This window comes from Anomaloglossus baeobatrachus, chromosome 2, assembly GCF_048569485.1.
Source record: "Anomaloglossus baeobatrachus isolate aAnoBae1 chromosome 2, aAnoBae1.hap1, whole genome shotgun sequence".
NCBI lineage: Eukaryota > Metazoa > Chordata > Amphibia > Anura > Aromobatidae > Anomaloglossus > Anomaloglossus baeobatrachus.
The window spans coordinates 78591690-78611163 of NC_134354.1; the positions used below are offsets into that span (position 1 = coordinate 78591690).

Consider the following 19474-nt stretch of genomic DNA (forward strand, 5'->3'; position numbering starts at 1 on the left):
TTGGCAAGTTAGAACTGTGAGATTCAGTCTGTGCACCACTGGTTTTTATTGGAAAAGCCAAGCTGATACTCCTGCAGCATATGTGCGTCCCTTTATATGGCAGGATTTATTTAGCCAAATTTTGACTTGTACCAGGGATCTAAGAGTGTGGTAACTGAGTAGTCAGCATTATTTGGAATTCTGACAATCCGAGGGTCATGTTGTAGGTAGTGCAGCAAGAAGGCGCTCATGTGTCTTGCGCATCCAGGAGGGTCAAGTCCTTGCTGTGTTGGTGGCAGCGAGGTGAGAATCATGCTTCCTTCCTCTGCCCTCTCCCCCCAACCTCGCACAACAGAAATGTGATCAAGGTCTACCTCATCTGCTGAGTCTTCCATGCCCATCACCAGTTCGTCCTCCATTTCTTCCTGGGCTCCTGCACCTTCCTCAACAGTTTGGCTGCTACCATGAGCCCATGTTAATCCCTCTCCCCCACCGTCCCATGCCTGCCGCCTTGGTGCTGCTGATCGTCTGGACCATGTAGATCTTGGTATCCCTTCCGCATGCATATGAACCCCCCTATACTTCCTCCCCTTACTCTTGTCCCACCACCTGACTCCGAACACTGTTTAGAGTGTGCTCCAGCATGTAAATGACTGGAATTGTCATGATGATAATGGCATCGTCAGCACTAAACATCTTCGTCGCCATGTCGAAACTGTGCAGAAGGGTGCATAGGTCCTTGATCTGAGACCATTCCAGCAGCGTGTTTTGCCCCACCTCTGGATCTCGTTAGCCCAGGCTATACATCATAACGTATTGCACCAGGGGTCGGCGGTGCTGCCACAGTGGCTGCAACATGTGGAGAGTCGAATTCCACCGTGTCGGCACATCGCATTTCAGGTGGTGAACTGGCAGGCCGAAAGACTTCTGGAGCGATGCAAGTAGTTCAGCTGCAGCGTGTGAATGGCGGAAGTGAGCACATAGTGACCGTGCCCTTTGCAGAAGCCCATGTAGACCGGGATAGTGGGTTAAAAATTGCTCGACAACAAGGTTCAACACGTGAGCCATACAAGGCACGTGTGTCACATTGCCCCGGAGAAGGGCCGCACCCAGGTTTGCAGCATAGTGGCACACGGCCTTCCCTGGCTGCAGGTTGAGTGGAGACAACCATTGATGAAACTTGGTCTCCAGAGCTGACCACAACCAGTCAGCTGTGTGACTCACATTTCCCAGAGATTTCAACTTAAATACCGCCTGATGCCATAGAACTCTGCTGCCAGCATAGTAAGGAGGTGTACCGGATTCCTTGTGCGCAGTTACAACGCAGGTGGCCTGACCAGACAGGCTTTGGGCGGAGGTGGAGGACTCAGACGAGGTGGAATAGGCAGAAGAAGTTCAGGAACTTCTACATACAGAGGATTGACGCACAACTTGTGGGGACTGCAAGACTTGTACAGCAGACCCTTCTCCATCTCTCACCATAGTTACCCAGTGCCCAGTCAGTGACATGTAACGCCCCTGTCCATGCTTACTGGTCCAAGTATCTGTGGTGAAATGCACCCTGTCACACACAGAGTTTCTCAAGGAAGCGGTGATTTTGTGTGCGACATGCTGGTGTAGCGCAGGCACACCTTTCTTGGAGAAGTAGTGGCGACTGAGCATCTGGTACTGGGGCACAGTGACGGACATAAGGTCTAGAAAATCCTGTGTGTCCACCAGGCCTTTCCACCTGCATTTCTGTAGCCAACAGCTTGCAGATGCTGAAAGTCAACCTCTTAGCTTTGTCATGGCTAGGAGGAAATGTTCTTTTACTTGTCCACATCTGAGGGACCGAGGGCTGGCTGCTGTGCTGAGACGGCGTTAAGTAGGGTGTCCCTGCCAAACGTCTGGTCTGTGAGGAAAAGTGCAGGCGGAGACATAATGTTGCCTTCATCCAAAGGTGGTGCTCTCGATGTCTGAGAGAGCTCAACACCAGCAGCTGTTTCCACTTCGAAAACAACTGACGACCTGCCAATCACACTGCCTGTTGCGGGTAAAGAGGTGGAAGGTCTGTGTCCAAAAGCATGTGTGACTGCTGTCCCCACAGTGACAGAGGATGAAGAGCACACGGATGCACTTGAAGGGGCAGACGGTGGTTGGCCCGCTCCGCTAGGCCGCATTGTAGCACAGTGAGCTTCTCACTGCGACTTATGCTTCATATCCATGTGACGGTTCATGGACGAAGTACTCAAACTAGTGAGTTTTTGGCCTCTACTTAGAAATTGGCAACAAATCTTACAGATGACATGAGGTGGGTGATCCTTTGCAATGTCAAAAAAGGGCCAGGCTAGGCAAGGCTAAGAGCCCATGCGACCTGCAGAGCCACCCCGACTTCTGCTCAGAGGCAGAGTGGTGGCTGAGGATGCAGTTGTTGACGTGCTTCCAGTACTCCGTCTCTGTCCAGTAAGGCGCAACCTAACCTCGTCGTCAGTAGCATCCTCCTCCACCTCCTCTGCTGACCTCATCGACTGCCTGACTGTGAGTTGACAGTAAGTGTGATCTACAACCTCATCATCACCCTGTGTGTTTGCACTCCCTTCGTCCTCAGACCAACCTCTTCCTGCCCTGACCGAATACTTAAGTTTTCATTCCAATCAGGTATCTGAGTCTCATCGTCATCAGCATGTTCCTCATTCTCTCCACCAAGAGGAGTTACAGTTTGGGAATGAGGGTCTACATTATGCTCAGAACGTTCTTCATCTGGGCCTGAATCTGACTCACAAAGCTTCTGGGCATCAGTGCAGATCATTTCCTTATCTGGACTCACTGCAGCTTTGGAGCAGACCCCTGATTCCCAGGCTATAGTGTGACTGAACAGCTCTGCAGACTCAACCATCTCTGTTACCCCATACTATAAAAGGGCGGGTGGAGACTTGAGACCTGGTAGAAAGCAAGTGCGATTGCGGTGACAACTCAGAGGACTGGAGTCTTTGGGATGTTGAAGTGGAGGAGAGGCCACTTGATGGAGCACTTGAGATCCATTCAAGCATCTGCTGTTTTTGTGCCTCATCTACCTTTGGTAGCAATGGTCATTCTGTAACAAAGGGATCATATCAGATTGTCCACGGAAAGTAGTAGACATCTTACTTTGGCTGGAAGATGGTCTTTCTTCAGCAGATGTTACTGTTGCTTTACCACCTACCCCACGGACACAAACTTTTTTCCCTTTCCAACACGCCTGTTTTGATTTCCACCAGCATCTGGCCTTTTGCAACTCATTTTGTTTGTGAACAAATTGGACACTGTTTGTTGCAGTTAAAAATTGGATAGTAGAAATGGAGAGGTGGTGTAGCTTTCTTGACAGCAGAGGTACGTCACTTACTATCACAGACACTGATACTAAACCCCAAAGAATTGCCAGCACTTTTTGCAGTTAAAATTGCGTAGCAGACATGGAGAGGTGATGTAGAATGGAGAGGTTGTGTAGCTTTCTTGACAGCAGAGGTACGTCACTGACTATCACAGACACTGATACTAAACCCCAAAGAATTGCCAGCACTTTTTGCAGTTAAAATTGTGTAGCAGACATGGAGAGGTGATGTAGAATGGAGAGGTTGTGTAGCTTTCTTGACAGCAGAGGTACGTCACTGACTATCACAGACACTGATACTAAACCCCAAAGAATTGCCAGCCCTTTTTGTAGTTAAAATTGCGTAGCAGACATGGAGAGGTGATGTAGAATGGAGAGGTTGTGTAGCTTTCTTGACAGCAGAGGTACGTCACTGACTATCACAGACACTGATACTATGCCCCAAAGAATTGCCTGAGCTGATTTAGACAGACGCTGTGAAAAGAACTTGCACAGCGCTGGCATAGGCCTGCCTAGCAAAAATGGCTATGAACTGCTCTAATCTAGCCCTGAAAAGGGCTGAAATTACAAGTAGTCCCTAATCCCTAAACCGATGTCTCGATTGCCCTGTATAAGTGTATAGCACCCACAGCAGCAGCAGCAGCAGCAGCGCTGACTGACACACACCCGCAGCACTGAGATAATGGCGGTGATGGGGAAAATGGCCGGGTCTTATAGGGCAAGGAGATGTGACATGCACAGCCAATGAAACATGCCCTTGCTTGTCTGGCAAAAATCCATTTTGCTGCGTGTGTCTGTGATTGGCTGACAGCCTGGCCCGCCCCACTATACGTGCGGTTAGGGAGAAAAAAAAAATGGCGATCGCTATTCTTTCAGCACTCAGCAGCACTGATATAAACCCCGTCCCCCCTGCACACTATACGATGAATATTATTAATATCATTATTAACAGTGACTGACAGTATTACAGTGAAATGCCAGCTGGTAACTAGCTACGCTTTTGGTGATCGAACCGTTATCGACCGGTAACTGGAACGGTCGAATGTGAAGCAAATCGTTCTAGTTTGAACGACTCGAACATAGCCCAAAACAACTCAAATTTGAAATTGGCGAATGGTTCGCTTCGAACATCGCTCATCTCTAGTCGTATGGTCTGGTGATGCCCGTCTTTTTAAGCGTGCATTAAAGCATGGCCAATCAGCTTTATATGTTTCTGCAAAAGACTACACTGAGCAGAAGCTTTACAGAGTCCAGAGTAACGCTGTTGCCTCATTATAGTAAATGGATCCCTAGAGAGATGTCATCTGAATCACGTCATTCAGAGATTTAGATGAAAACTCCTATGTAAGTGCTCAGTGTAGAACACTGGATAAATGTGATCCAAAATTTAATTTGGAATGTTCCCAATGAAAACTTCAAGTGACTTCACTTTGTACTGTGCCTCAAAAGTGGCTCAGACCACATAAGGGGTATTGGCGAACTCGAAAAAAAATTGTGTAACAAATTTTACTGTTAATTTTCTCCTATCAGCCCTTTTAAAAATTAAAAACTTGGGGCCAAATCAATATTTTATTGAAGAAAAAAATGAAAACTTTTTTTCATTTAATCAGGCCAATGTTATACATTTTTGTTACTCAACTGAGGGTTAAAAAGTCTAAATTCCTTGAGAGATAAATTATCCATAATGAGAGTCTCTTGTTGTGAGAATGTCAGCTGTTTTAGGAGCTCTTCAAGGGTGACATGGTATCCACAATCAATTCCAGCCAAGAAGGCACTGCTTCCCTCCAAGCCCTGCAGTTTGTCCAAACAATAGTTTTCCACAACATATAGGGTATCTATGTACTAGGAAAAATTGTACAACAAATTAATGTTATATATTCAAAAATACAATTCACAATTTTACACGCTACGAAATTGCTACAGCGATCTCGTTGGGGTCACGGATTTTGTAACGCACATCCGGCTGCTGTAGCCATCTCGTGTGTGACTCCAAGGAGCGATTTGGATCGTTACAAAAACGTCCAAAATCGCTCCTCGTTGACATGGGGGTCACTTCTCAAATATCGCTGCTGCAGCGTGTACGATGTAGTTCATCGCTCCTCCGGCAGCACACATCGCTCCGTGTGATGCCGCAGGAGCGAGGAACCTCACCTTACCTGCCGCCGCCCGCAATGCGGAAAGAATGAGGTGGGCGGGATGTTACGGTCCGCTCATCTCCGCCCCTCCGTTTTGATTGGGCGGCCGCTTAGTGACAGCGCTGTGACGCCGCACGGACCACCCCCTTAGAAAGGAGGCGGTTCGCCAGTCACAGCGATGTTGAAGAGCAGGTAAGTAGTGTGACGGGTACCGGGCGATGTTGTACACCACGGGCAGCGATGGGGGCGGGTACCCACGCTAGCGATATCGGTACCGATATCGCAGCGTGTAAAGTGGCCTTAACTCTCTTTGACAACCTAGAATCCAGCTTCCATGCACATCACTACTGAAACTGCCCTCACCAAAATTATAAATGACTTACTTCCTGCCAAAGCTAACACTTGTCCTTACTCCTCCTAGACCTGTTCTCAGCATTTGACACTGTCGACGACTCCCTCCTACTACAGACGCTTACTTCTCTTGTTGTCAGAGATCTTGCCCTCTCCTGGATCTCTTTATACCTTTCCATCCAAACTCTTAGGCGGGCTTTGCACGTTGCGACATCGCAAGCCGATGCTGCGATGTCGCACGCGATAGTCCCCACCCGTCGCAGGTACGATATCTTGTGATAGCTGGCGTAGCGATAATTATCGCTACGCCAGCTTCACATGCACTCACCTGCCCTGCGACCGTCGCTTTGGCCGGTGACCCGCCTCCTTCCTAAGGGGGCGGGTCGTGCGGCGTCACAGCGACGTCACACGGCAGGCGGCCAATGGCGGCGGAAGGGCGGAGATGAGCAGGATGTAAACATCCTGCCCACCTCCTTCCGTATAGCCGCTGGCGGCAGGTAAGGAGATGTTCCTCGTTTCTGCGGCTTCACACACAGCGATGTGTGTTGCCGCAGGAACGAGGAACAGCATCGTACCTGTCGCGGCACCGGCATTATGGAAATGTCGGAGCCTGCAGCGATGATACGATAACGATGCTTTTGCGCTCGTTCATTGTATCATCTAGAATTTACACACTACGACATTGCAAGTGACGCCGGATGTGCGTCACTTTCGATTTGACCCCACCGACATCGCACCTGCGATGTCGTAGTGTGCAAAGCCGCCCTAAGTGTGTCCCACTCCCACACAACCTCTTCATCCTGACCTCTCTCTGTTAGTGTCCCTAAAGGCTCTGCCCTGGGACCCTTACTCTTCTCCATCTATACATTTGGCCTGGGACAACTTAAAAGTCCCATGGCTGTCAGTACCACATATATGCTGATGACACTCAGATCTACCTCTCTGGCCCAGATGTCATATCTCTGCTATCCAGTGTCTATCAGTAATATCCTCCTTCTCCTCTCGCTTGCTAAAGCTCAATGTGGCCAAAACTGAACTAATCATCTTTCCTTCATCTCACCTATGTTCCCGACCTGATCTATCTATTACAAAAATAACATCACTCTTCCCAGTATCCGAAGTCTGCTGCCTCGGAGTAACCCTCCCCTCTGCCTTGTCCTTCATACTATACATCAAATCCCTTGCCACCTCTTGCAGTCTTCAACTAAAAAAATATTTCCAGAATCCGTCCTTTGCTCAATTCTAAATCTACGAAAATGCTAGTGCATGCCCTCAGTCTCCCACATCAATTACTGCAACATCCTCCTCTGTGGGCCTCCCTGCTAACACTCTTGCACCTCTCGAGTCTATCCTTAACTCCGCTGCCTGACTGATCCACCTTACTGCTCAATACCATCCCACTTCTCCCATCTGCAAATCCCTCCATTGGCTCCCAATTCTCCAATGTATCCAATTCAAACTTCTAACCTTGACCTACAATTTCATCCATAATCTGTCTCCTCCATATATCTCCGAACTAATCTTCCGATAGACTCCAACACGTAATTGTCGGTCCTCCCAAGATCTCCTTCTCACTCATTCGCTCCTCATGCAACCGCCTCCAAGACTTCTCCAGAGCATCCCCAGTCCTCCCTCAGCACATCAGATTATCTGCTACACTTGCAAGCTTCAAACGGAACTTGAAAACTCATCTGTTCAGCAATGCCTATAGTCTTCAATGACCCCACCGCCTCAGCCGCCAGCTCTCCACAGCCGGAGCTGTCGCCTCACCACCACCACACCTACTGTCCCTAATATCCTATAGAATGTAAGCCCTCAAGGGCAGGGTCCTCTTCCCTCTGTACCAGTCTGTCTATTGTAACTTGTTTATGTATTTTGTATGTAACTCCTCATGAACAGTACCATGGAATCAATGGTACTCTATAAATATATATTAATATATTGGGCTTCTTCTGCTCAATATAAAACCTGACTTATCAGACACTGAAATACTTGTCTCAACCACAAGATGGCGATCACCTAAGAACACATTTGTCAATAAATGATCCTGACAATTGGTGAAGCTGTGCCTCATCCCATCATTCTAAACACCACAAATAGCCACCAGTCCCAAGTCCATTAAGGTTTAAAAAGCTTTAAGAGTGAAACATGGCAAAGAGAAGAGAAAAAAAAACAAAAACCGCAACAAGGATCAAGTGCCAGGTGCACGTTAAAGGGGTTAACCGGTAATAAGGAAGTATAGCCATCTGATGCCCAACGTCGAGCATAGCCCCGAGCAAAATGGCGCAGGGTGTGAACATGTGTAGTCCATTCTAAACAGGATAAAAGTGCTCGGATCTCCCTATTGTGGGGGTTTTTCTGGGAAGATCTCTACCAATCAGAAAGATATTCTTTTGCCTGTGCACATAGCTTCATACACACAGGGGCCCATAAGCTATATACGAGGGTCTGCTGATAAGTCTTTGGCTTTACCCAGAAAGAAACAAGATAGGATGAGGAAACGTTACATTTATTCCACTTACTTTCCACTGATGACAACACACTTCTTACATCGGTATTCCAAGTTCTGTAAGCCTAGCAAAAAGAAGGATTTCGGTTGTGCCTCAAACCAGGCATCCATAGCAGCCATAGCATCAGAAATGGTGTGAAATTTGGTATCCTTGATGTGTTTCTTCAGGTTTGGATACAGATGATAGTCGGAGGGAGCTAGATCTGGTGAATAAGGAGGGTGGTCAACCAGCTGGAAGCCCAGCTCTGCCAGTGTTGCCATGGTCGCTTGTGCAGTATGAGCGGAGGCGTTGTCTTGCCGGAACAAGATTACTTTGGACAGCTTTCCGCCCCTTTTGGCCTTCAGAGCTGCCTTCAATTGATCCAAAAGTTCAATGTAATACCTTTCATTAATGGTGGAACCCTTTTGAAAGTAGTACACTAGCAGCAAGTCCTCCTTAACTCAGAACACAAATGCCATCACCTTAGTGGCTGAGTTTTGCACCCTAAACTTTTTTGGATGAGGAGAACCACTGTGCCTCCACTCTTGACTGCTTCTTGTTTTCAGTGTCATACAAATAAATCCAGGTCTCATCCATAGTGACCACTTGATCCAGGAAGTTCTTATCAGTCCGGAAACGCCGACAAATGGATCGGGAAGTTTTCACTCGAATGCCTCTCTGATCAGTTGTCAAACATTTGGGGACCCACTTTGCAGATAGCTTCAAGTCTAAGGCTATGTGCGCACGTTGCGTAAATACATGCAGTTACGCTGCGCTTTGTAGCGCAGCGTAACTGCATGCGTCCTGCGTCCCCTGCACAGTCTAAGGAGATTGTGCAGGGGCCGTGCGCACGTGGCGTTTTAGAGCGCAGCACTTCGGCTACTGCCGAAGCGCTGTGTAAAAAGAAGTGACATGTCACTTCTTTCCTGCGCTTTGCCGGCAGCTCCTGCTCTGTCTATGGCAGGAGCTGCAGGCAGAGCGCATGGAATCGGCTTCACTACGGACATTTCTGCAGTGATTTAAAGCGCAAATGTGCTCTTCAGATCGCTGCAGAAATTTCTGCAGTGAACTGTACGCAACGTGCTAACATAGCCTTAATGTTCAAGGATAATGATATGAACACATTCACGGGAAATCCCCATGATGTCTGCTATTGGCTTTAGCTGAAATTCGTCGATTCTCCAGTATGAGGTTGTGCACAGCATCGACAATCTCTGGAGCAACCACTCTCGGCCCTCCAGGACGTTCCTCATCATTGGTGCTAAAGTTGATTGTATTAAATTTCACAACCCAGTTCTTAACTGTGGAATTTGAAGGGCATTGAACCCCCACCATGTGTGTCCTTCTCAGACTTTCCTTGCAGAAACAACAATTTTATTCCTCCTCTGCTCTCAGTTGCTGTGAATATCGCATTAGACTTCGCCATTTTGTTTTCCCGCGTGTGTAGAACACTGTTGCCATAAGCAACAAACACAAATTTTTTTAAAACATATTAGGCTGCTTTCGCACGTTTTTTAACATGCGTCATGAACGTTTTTTTACGCAAAAACGGATCCAGTGCAAATGCGTTTTCATTTCAATCCATTTGCAATGGACTCGCGTCAACATGCGTTCACCTGCGTTTGCGTGCGTTATAGTGAGGATACAGCGACTTGCAGTTTAACTTTTTTCAAAAACGCTACTTGTAGCATTTTTGAGCTGCGTCCAAATACTGTTTTTCACCGGATCCTGACTATACTGCACGCAAACGCATGTGAACACTGGCATGTTGATAGACAGGATCCTGCTTGCTCTACTGAGCATGCCCAGAAACCAGATCTGACGTGATCAGTCTCTCTCTCCCCCTCCCTCTCTCCCCCGCCTGAGAGAGGCAGACGCTCGTAACTAAGGTAAATATCGGGTAACTAAGCGAAGCGCTTTGCTTGGTTACCCGATATTTACATAGTTACATAGTTACTTAGGTTGAAAAAAGACCTAGGTCCATCTAGTTCAACCTTCCTCCACCAGTTCTACATTTAGTCACTAAGTAATTTATAACCAACAATGTTTTGTGTACTGAGGAAATAGTACCTTACCTTTACCTTAGTTACGATTGCAGGGAGCAGGCAGCCCGGCTCCTAGCAGCTACGGACGCTCGTAACCAAGGTAAATATCGGGTATCCAAGCAAAGCACTTCGCTTAGTTACCCATTGTTTACCTTGGTTACCAGCGTCTGCAGCTGTCAGATGCCGGCTCCCAGTCTATCACGTTGAGTTCCCCTCACTGCCGATCACATGACTTCAATGCCCGCCCATAAACTTCAAGTGGCAGGATCCTGCAAAATAACACATGCGTTTGCATGCGTTTTTCTTTGTAAAAACAGGATCCACTTTTACAGCAAAAAACGTTCATGACGCATGTTAAAAAAACGTAGTGTGAAAGCAGCCTTAGCCACATAAGGCTTTCATGTGATGTAACATTCATTACCATAGAAACAAAAAAAGATCACAAAGCCAAAGACTTATCAGCAAATATAGATATATATATATATATATCTATACACACACACACACAGGTGTCCAGCCTGTGCAAACAAATATATAAGCTATATACACACGAGGGGGAGCACAGCCTGTACACACAGCTACATACAAACCGGGGCCAAGACTGTGCACGCGGCTTTATGCTATATCTATATGCTATAGATACACACACAGGGGACCAGCTTGTGTACACAGGTATATATAAGCTATATATACACATAGGGGCCCAGCCTGTGCACATAGCTATATATAAGCTATATATACACATAGGGGCCCAGCCTGTGCACACAGCTATATATAATAGATGGCTATATGGGCCCAGCCTGTGCACACAGCTATATATGATAGATCTATGGGCCCAGCCTGTGCACACAGCTATATATAAGCTATATATACACACATAGGGGCCCAGCCTGTGCACACAGCTATATATAAGCTATATATACACACATAGGGGCCCAGCCTATGCACACAGCTATATATAATAGATATATGGGCCCAGCCTGTGCACACAGCTATATATAATAGATATATGGGCCCAGCCTGTGCACACAGCTATATATAATAGATAGATCTATGGGCCCAGCCTGTGCACACAGCTCTATATAATAGATATAGCGGCCCAGCCTATGCACACAGCTATATATAAGCTATATATACACATAGGGGCCCAGCCTGTGCACACAGCTATATATAGGCTATATATACACATAGGGGCCCAGCCTGTGCACACAGCTCTATATAAGCTATATACACACATAGGGGCCCAGCCTGTGCACACAGCTATATATAGGCTATATATACACATAGGGGCCCAGCCTGTGCCCACAGCTCTATATAAGCTATATACACACATAGGGGCCCAGCCTGTGCACACAGCTATATATAGGCTATATATACACATAGGGGCCCAGCCTGTGCACACAGCCCTATATAAGCTGCATACACAGGCGCACACACTGACACACCCGCTGCCGTCCACCCTCTGACACATTATGACAAAATGTTCTAAAATCTATTAATGACAACCAATCAGCTCAGCCAATCACCGGCCTCCGTGCTTTACGTCATCACTTCTGGAGACAGCATGTTGACGGATATAGAGTTTATCCAATCAGCAGCCGACGATTGGCACACGGCCCCGCCTACTCAAGGTGATTGACGTTGTATCTGATCAGTAAGGCGGCAGAGTAGGCGGAGCAGGAAGAGGAGGGGGCGGGTCCCCGGCGGTTGCTGTACGCGCAGGTCGGGCACAGCAGCATGGCGGAAGACGAGAGTGATCAGGAGTCGGAGAGGCTGATAGAAGAGCTGGAAGCTGCGGCCGATGAAGAACTGAGAGGCCCAGGAGCCGGCGGCTCGGGGAGCCGGGAGTACTGCCGCCGCTTCTGCGAGGTGAGGAGGACCGGGCTGAGCGCAGCACTGGGCTCCGGTGCAGTGTGTGGCCTGACTGCTCCATTACTGACCGCCCTGATCGGAGCAATTACCCTGCACGTCCCCTACCTGCGGCGCCTGCGTAATGTAGAGGTTTCACCTGACAGTGCTGTGTGACAGGCGCCCCTCGCCTGTGTGCCCTCGGTGTGACAGGCGCCCCTCGCCTGTGTGCCCTCGGTGTGACAGGCGCCCCTCACCTGTGTGCCCTCGGTGTGACAGGCGCCCCCCGCCTGTGTGCCCTCGGTGTGACAGGCGCCCCCCGCCTGTGTGCCCTCGGTGTGACAGGCGCCCCTCGCCTGTGTGCCCTCGGAGTGACAGGCGCCCCTCACCTGTGGGCCCTCGGAGTGACAGGCGCCCCTCGCCTGTGTGCCCTCGGTGTGACAGGCGCCCCCCGCCTGTGTGCCCTCGGTGTGACAGGCGCCCCCCGCCTGTGTGCCCTCGGTGTGACAGGCGCCCCCCGCCTGTGTGCCCTCGGTGTGACAGGCGCCCCCCGCCTGTGTGCCCTCGGTGTGACAGGCGCCCCCCGCCTGTGTGCCCTCGGTGTGACAGGCGCCCCCCGCCTGTGTGCCCTCGGTGTGACAGGCGCCCCCCGCCTGTGTGCCCTCGGTGTGACAGGCGCCCCCCGCCTGTGTGCCCTCGGTGTGACAGGCGCCCCCCGCCTGTGTGCCCTCGGTGTGACAGGCGCCCCCCGCCTGTGTGCCCTCGGTGTGACAGGCGCCCCCCGCCTGTGTGCCCTCGGTGTGACAGGCGCCCCCCCGCCTGTGTGCCCTCGGTGTGACAGGCGCCCCCCGCCTGTGTGCCCTCGGTGTGACAGGCGCCCCCCGCCTGTGTGCCCTCGGTGTGACAGGCGCCCCCCGCCTGTGTGCCCTCGGTGTGACAGGCGCCCCCCCGCCTGTGTGCCCTCGGTGTGACAGGCGCCCCCCGCCTGTGTGCCCTCGGTGTGACAGGCGCCCCCCGCCTGTGTGCCCTCGGTGTGACAGGCGCCCCCCGCCTGTGTGCCCTCGGTGTGACAGGCGCCCCCCGCCTGTGTGCCCTCGGTGTGACAGGCGCCCCCCGCCTGTGTGCCCTCGGTGTGACAGGCGCCCCCCGCCTGTGTGCCCTCGGTGTGACAGGCGCCCCCCGCCTGTGTGCCCTCGGTGTGACAGGCGCCCCCCGCCTGTGTGCCCTCGGTGTGACAGGCGCCCCCCGCCTGTGTGCCCTCGGTGTGACAGGTGCCCCCCGCCTGTGTGCCCTCGGTGTGACAGGCGCCCCCCGCCTGTGTGACAGGCGCCCCTCCACTCACCTGGGTGCCTTACACCTGAGGTGTTATGTCATATGAGCTTTTTCAGATGTTTCGATTTGCTCAGTAGTCATGTGACGTATCATGTGACTCCACACAACCAGGAAGTGCTTAGCTTTCTGCTTGTCCGGTGTGGACAGGGTGCTGTGCTATCAGAGGGGGGTTGTCTCAGAGGTGGTGTTGACCTCAGGGTGATATTGTTACTGTGATTATGTGGGTTCTCCAGAATTCAAGTTTTTTCTTATGGGGGTTGTTTAGATGAAAAAATATTTATACTAGTTGTGCAGCTGCTTATAGACTTCTTGGCCTCCTTGTTAGGGGCGTCTGTCAGTAGCACATTGGCTTCTGTGTTGGGGGCGTCTGTCAGTAGCACATTGGCTTCTGTGTTGGGGGCGTCTGTCAGTAGCACATTGGCCTCTGTGTTAGGGGCGTCTGTCAGTAGCACATTGGCTTCTGTGTTGGGGGCGTCTGTCAGTAGCACATTGGCTTCTGTGTTGGGGGCGTCTGTCAGTAGCACATTGGCTTCTGTGTTAGGGGCGTCTGTCAGTAGCACATTGGCTTCTGTGTTAGGGGCGTCTGTCAGTAGCACATTGGCTTCTGTGTTAGGGGCGTCTGTCAGTAGCACATTGGCTTCTGTGTTAGGGGCGTCTGTCAGTAGCACATTGGCTTCTGTGTTAGGGGCGTCTGTCAGTAGCACATTGGCTTCTGTGTTGGGGGCGTCTGTCAGTAGCACATTGGCTTCTGTGTTGGGGGCGTCTGTCAGTAGCACATTGGCTTCTGTGTTGGGGGCGTCTGTCAGTAGCACATTGGCTTCTGTGTTGGGGGCGTCTGTCAGTAGCACATTGGCTTCTGTGTTGGGGGCGTCTGTCAGTAGCACATTGGCTTCTGTGTTGGGGGCGTCTGTCAGTAGCACATTGGCTTCTGTGTTGGGGGCGTCTGTCAGTAGCACATTGGCCTCTGTGTTGGGGGCGTCTGTCAGTAGCACATTGGCTTCTGTGTTGGGGGCGTCTGTCAGTAGCACATTGGCTTCTGTGTTGGGGGCGTCTGTCAGTAGCACATTGGCTTCTGTGTTGGGGGCGTCTGTCAGTAGCACATTGGCTTCTGTGTTGGGGGCGTCTGTCAGTAGCACATTGGCTTCTGTGTTGGGGGCGTCTGTCAGTAGCACATTGGCTTCTGTGTTGGGGGCGTCTGTCAGTAGCACATTGGCCTCTGTTAGGGGCGTCTGTCAGTAGCACATTGGCTTCTGTGTTGGGGGCGTCTGTCAGTAGCACATTGGCTTTTGTGTTGGGGGCGTCTGTCAGTAGCACATTGGCTTCTGTGTTAGGGGCGTCTGTCAGTAGCACATTGGCCTCTTTGGCCTTTAGTTGTTGAGTAGATTACTCTGGTGTCAAACTGTGTGGTTTTCCAATGTGACGGGTACAGGTGGACTGACATTTCTAAAGCTGAGCCTCCCCCCCCATACACAGTTCTGAGGGTGTGGTACAAAAAATACTGTCCTGTATGCAACAAACTGGAAGTGGACCTACCAAAACCAGAGTGGATATCTACAGGCCAAAGACCTATAATTCAGCTATATGCAGAAGCTGTAACGTTTTATCTTTGCTAGGGGTTGTCCTCTTTGAAAATATCAGATCTGGAGCTCAGTTTACTGTATATAAAAAAAACAAACAAACAAACTGCTGCTCCTGTCTGCAAAAAACTGTCCTATTTTTCGACTGATGCATCCGTGTGTCCCGTTCCGTTCCCTATACGATCCGTGTGACTTCCGTTTTTTTTTTGTTTGTTTTTTGCGGACCAAAAAAAAAAAGAAACAGAAGGAGAGTTACATGCAGTCCAGGGTATCTGGCCAGATGCTGCTCCTCATATAAGGTCTATGAGGAACAGAATTTGGCGCAAAGGGGTAGGAGCAAGCGCTACATGATCACCAGGCAGCTGTCACACTGCTCCCACAGCAGCTTTGTTCTTCTGAAGTCGGCAACTCATTAGCGCTCATTTCATATTCACTTCCTTGCTCACCGGCGGCTGTGATTGGCTGCAGTCAGATACGCCCCCACGCTGAGTGACAACTGCCTGACTGCAACCAATCACAGCCACCGGTGGGCGGCTCTATATCGTACAGTACAATAGCTAAATTAATAAGTAAAAAAAAAACAAAAACCGGTGTGCAGCCCCCCCCACCCAATTTTGATACCAGCCAAGATAAAGCCTCACAGCTGCTGGCTGGTATTCTCGGGCTAGGGAGACCCAAGTTACTGGGAGCCCCCCCAGCCTAAAAATATCAGTTGGGCTTTCCATACACTTTCTCCAATTTGAATATCAAACACATTACACTAATCAGGTAAATGTCTATTTTTTACACCCTCGGTGTTCTTTTCTTATATATATATTTATTTATTATGGATCCTTAATTGTTCATATAATACTATAAGGAAGAATATGTGCCAATGTATGTTAAGCACTGTGGAATTAATAGCGTCTTATAAATGAATAAATATTATTATATGGTTTTTCATCTTAGGCATTCTGGATATTGTTATATTATGCATATTTGTGGATATATATTTTTGCTCTTTAGATAAAAAAATGTACATGTTTTAATTATACCCTTTGCAATAGAATTTTCTGTATAATACACAATTTCTTTGTATGAACAGGATATATTTTGTAACGGGTTTGTTATTAATTATTAGTACCATATTTTTCGCTTTCTAAGACGCACCGGCTTTTAAGACGCACCCCAAATTTAGACATAAAAAAAGGTAAAAAAAAGAAAAATGGGGTCCGTCTTATACTCCGGTGTTCTCTTACCGGAGGGGGGCATCAGTGGTGGTGAAGCGGGGTCACAGGAGGCACGGCGGGTTAGTGGCAGCGGGGTCCGTGGTTGCAGGCGCGGTGGTGTCCGTGGTGGCAGGAGCCGTGGGGTCCGTGGTGGCGGCAGCCGCGGCGGGTGAGCCGTGCAGCAGGCCGGTGCAGTGAGTGTCCGCGGTCCCGGTTCAGTGGTGGCAGCGGCGGGGACTGCTCAGTGGTGGCAGCGGCGGGGACTGCTCAGTGGTGGAGCAGACGGATGCGGTGTTTTCCCAGTGTGTCCGCGGTCCCGTTTCAAGTAATGGCGCCCGGAGCGACGCATGCGCAGATGGAGCTCTCATCCAAGGGCTCCACCGGCGCCATCATTTGAAAGTGGGACCGCGGACAACTGGTAACTTGCTGCACAGCCGCCCGCCCCGCATGCACAGAGTGGCAGCCAGCAGGCTGCCCGCCCACCCTGCGTGCAAGCGGCCGGGTACCTGTGCTTGCATGCAGTGGCAGCCGGGTGCTGTGTGCGGGTGGCAGCCGGGTGCTGTGTGCGGGTGGCAGCCGGGTGCTGTGTGCGGGTGGCAGCCGGGTGCTGTGTGCGGGTGGCAGCCGGGTGCTGTGTGCGGGCGGCAGCCGGGTGCTGTGTGCGGGCGGCAGCCGGGTGCTGTGTGCGGGCGGCAGCCGGGTGCTGTGTGCGGGCGGCAGCCGGGTGCTGTGTGCGGGCGGCAGCCGGGTGCTGTGTGCGGGCGGCAGCCGGGTGCCTGTGTGACGGTGGCAGCGGCTGCCGCCTGCACGGGTACCCGGCTGCCGCCCGCACACAGCACCCGGCTGCCACCCGCACACAGCCATGGGTACCTGGCTGCCACTGCACCCAAGCACAGGTACCCGGCTGCCGACCCCACACAGCACCCGGCTGCCGCCCGCACACAGCCACGGGTACCCGGCTGCCACCGCATGCAGCCACAGGCACCCGGCCGCCCGATCGCCTCAGACAGGACCCCCCCAGGTACCGCTATATAAGACGCACCCCCCATTTTCCTCCCAAATTTTTGGGAGGAAAAGTGCGTCTTATAAAGCGAAAAATACGGTAATTATATTAGTAATTAACAGGCACTATAATTGTATATATTATAATATACTTTACATTATATTTTATTCTTTTTTTTTTTTAGCGAATATATGAATAAGACCGGGGGACTGGTCGAAACGTTAAATATTATTTTTTCGCCTGATTTAAATTTGTCACATTTGGATGAATATTGTTTATAATATTTTCAATAAAAAACTTTCATTGCATCGGAAGATTCAGTCTTGAGTGCAGTGGATTCCATTTAAAATAAAAATAGCAGCCACCCCGAATTGCCGCATCCATTAGATGCGACAGTCCCAGAACTTTACCCGGCTCATCCCGAATTCCCTGGTGCGGTGGCAAACGGGTTAATGTACGGGGTTGATGCCAGATGTGTAATGTCACCTGGAATCAAGCCCTAGGGTTATTGATGTCCTGGCGTCTATCAGATACCCGATATCACTAACCCAGTCAGTAATAAAAAAAATTTTGTTGTCTATTTTTTTTGTTTTATTTTTTTTTTATTTGAAAAAACACTCCCCAAAACATTCCCTCTTTCGCAAATTTATTGTAAAGAAAAAAACAAACCTGGGTCCGGCGTAATCCAGTAAGGGGGCACTGCGGCGATCCATACTCACTGTCCCAGTCAATGAAGAACAGAAGGTCCCCCATTGGCCTGGAGAGCAGTGCAGCGACTTGAGCTAACATCAATAGGTCAGGCCAGGTCACCGCAGGGCATAACGAGCACTGATATCATGAGGTTAGCGAGGTACATTACCTGGGTGATGAACACCGCTGCACTCCTGACGTCAACGCTCGCTACTGACTTCCATTCTCCGCCACGTTCACAAGCGAAATATCGTGAGCGGCCTGTGACGTCACCGCTAGTCAGTCTCTGGCCGCTTGTGAGACTTGATGTGAGAACGCGGCGGGCATGGAAGTCAGTGATGAGCGCTGACGTCAGGAGTGCAGGACTTTATCACCGCAGGTAATGAACTTTGCTAACCTCCTAATGTCGGCGCTCATCATCCCCACAGCTGCTGACAGGCTGCACTGCTGGGCGGGTAGATGCTGACAGGCTGCACCGCTGGGCGGGTAGGTGCTGACAGGCTGCACCGCTGGGCGGGTAGGTGCTGACAGGCTGCACCGCTGGGCGGGTAGGTGCTGACAGGCTGCACCGCTGGGCGGGTAGGTGCTGACAGGCTGCACCGCTGGGCGGGTAGGTGCTGACAGGCTGCACCGCTGGGCGGGTAGATGCTGACAGGCTGCACAGCTGGGCGGGTAGATGCTGACAGGCTGCACCGCTGGGCGGGTAGATGCTGACAGGCTGCACCGCTGGGCGGGTAGATGCTGACAGGCTGCACCGCTGGGCGGGTAGATGCTGACAGGCTGCACCGCTGGGCGGGTAGATGCTGACAGGCTGCACCGCTGGGCGGGTAGGTGCTGACAGGCTGCACCGCTGGGCGGGTAGGTGCTGGCAGGCTGCACCGCTGGGCGGGTAGGTGCTGGCAGGCTGCACCGCTGGGCGGGTAGGTGCTGGCAGGCTGCACCGCTGGGCGGGTAGGTGCTGGCAGGCTGCACCGCTGGGCGGGTAGGTGCTGGCAGGCTGCACCGCTGGGCGGGTAGGTGCTGACACTGCAGTGCGGGCTGGCGTGGGAGCAGGACACAGACTGCAGGCGCACCCAACACTGGTCACACAGAAGTGCTTCCGTGCGGCTTCCGGGACTTTTGCGGACCCATGGTCTTGTATTGTGTCACGGTCTGCAATTACAGAACAGGATAGGCCATGGTCCATAATAACAGAACAGATTTACGGCATCCGATGTGTTTTTTTGTAGGAGCTGATGGCATACACAGTGCTTTGGTGTGCATCCGATCCTACACAAGACATTGAAAAGATGCTCCTGTCAGTAGGTCCGCAAAAAAACAGGAACTGAACAGGAAAGACGGAACGGTCGTCTGAATGAGCCCTTATGCACGTTTTATGTATTTTTTGTTGTTGTTTACTGGACAGCAGGATACATTAGTGTATGTATATAATATTTACATGTTTTTAAATAAACCATGCCATCACAAT

General features: G+C 50.8%; 1 protein-coding gene across 1 annotated transcript in view; it reads left to right on the forward strand.

Moving 5' to 3' along the window:
* Positions 1 to 12052: 12052 nt before the first annotated feature.
* ZNF654 (zinc finger protein 654) overlaps positions 12053 to 19474 on the forward strand; it is a 78438-nt gene continuing 71016 nt past the window's right edge. Inside the window, exon 1 of the mRNA XM_075333087.1 lies at positions 12053 to 12217. Within this exon, the coding sequence (XP_075189202.1) occupies positions 12086 to 12217 (132 nt within the window). The 5' untranslated portion in view covers positions 12053 to 12085. The remainder of the gene's footprint in view (positions 12218 to 19474) is intronic.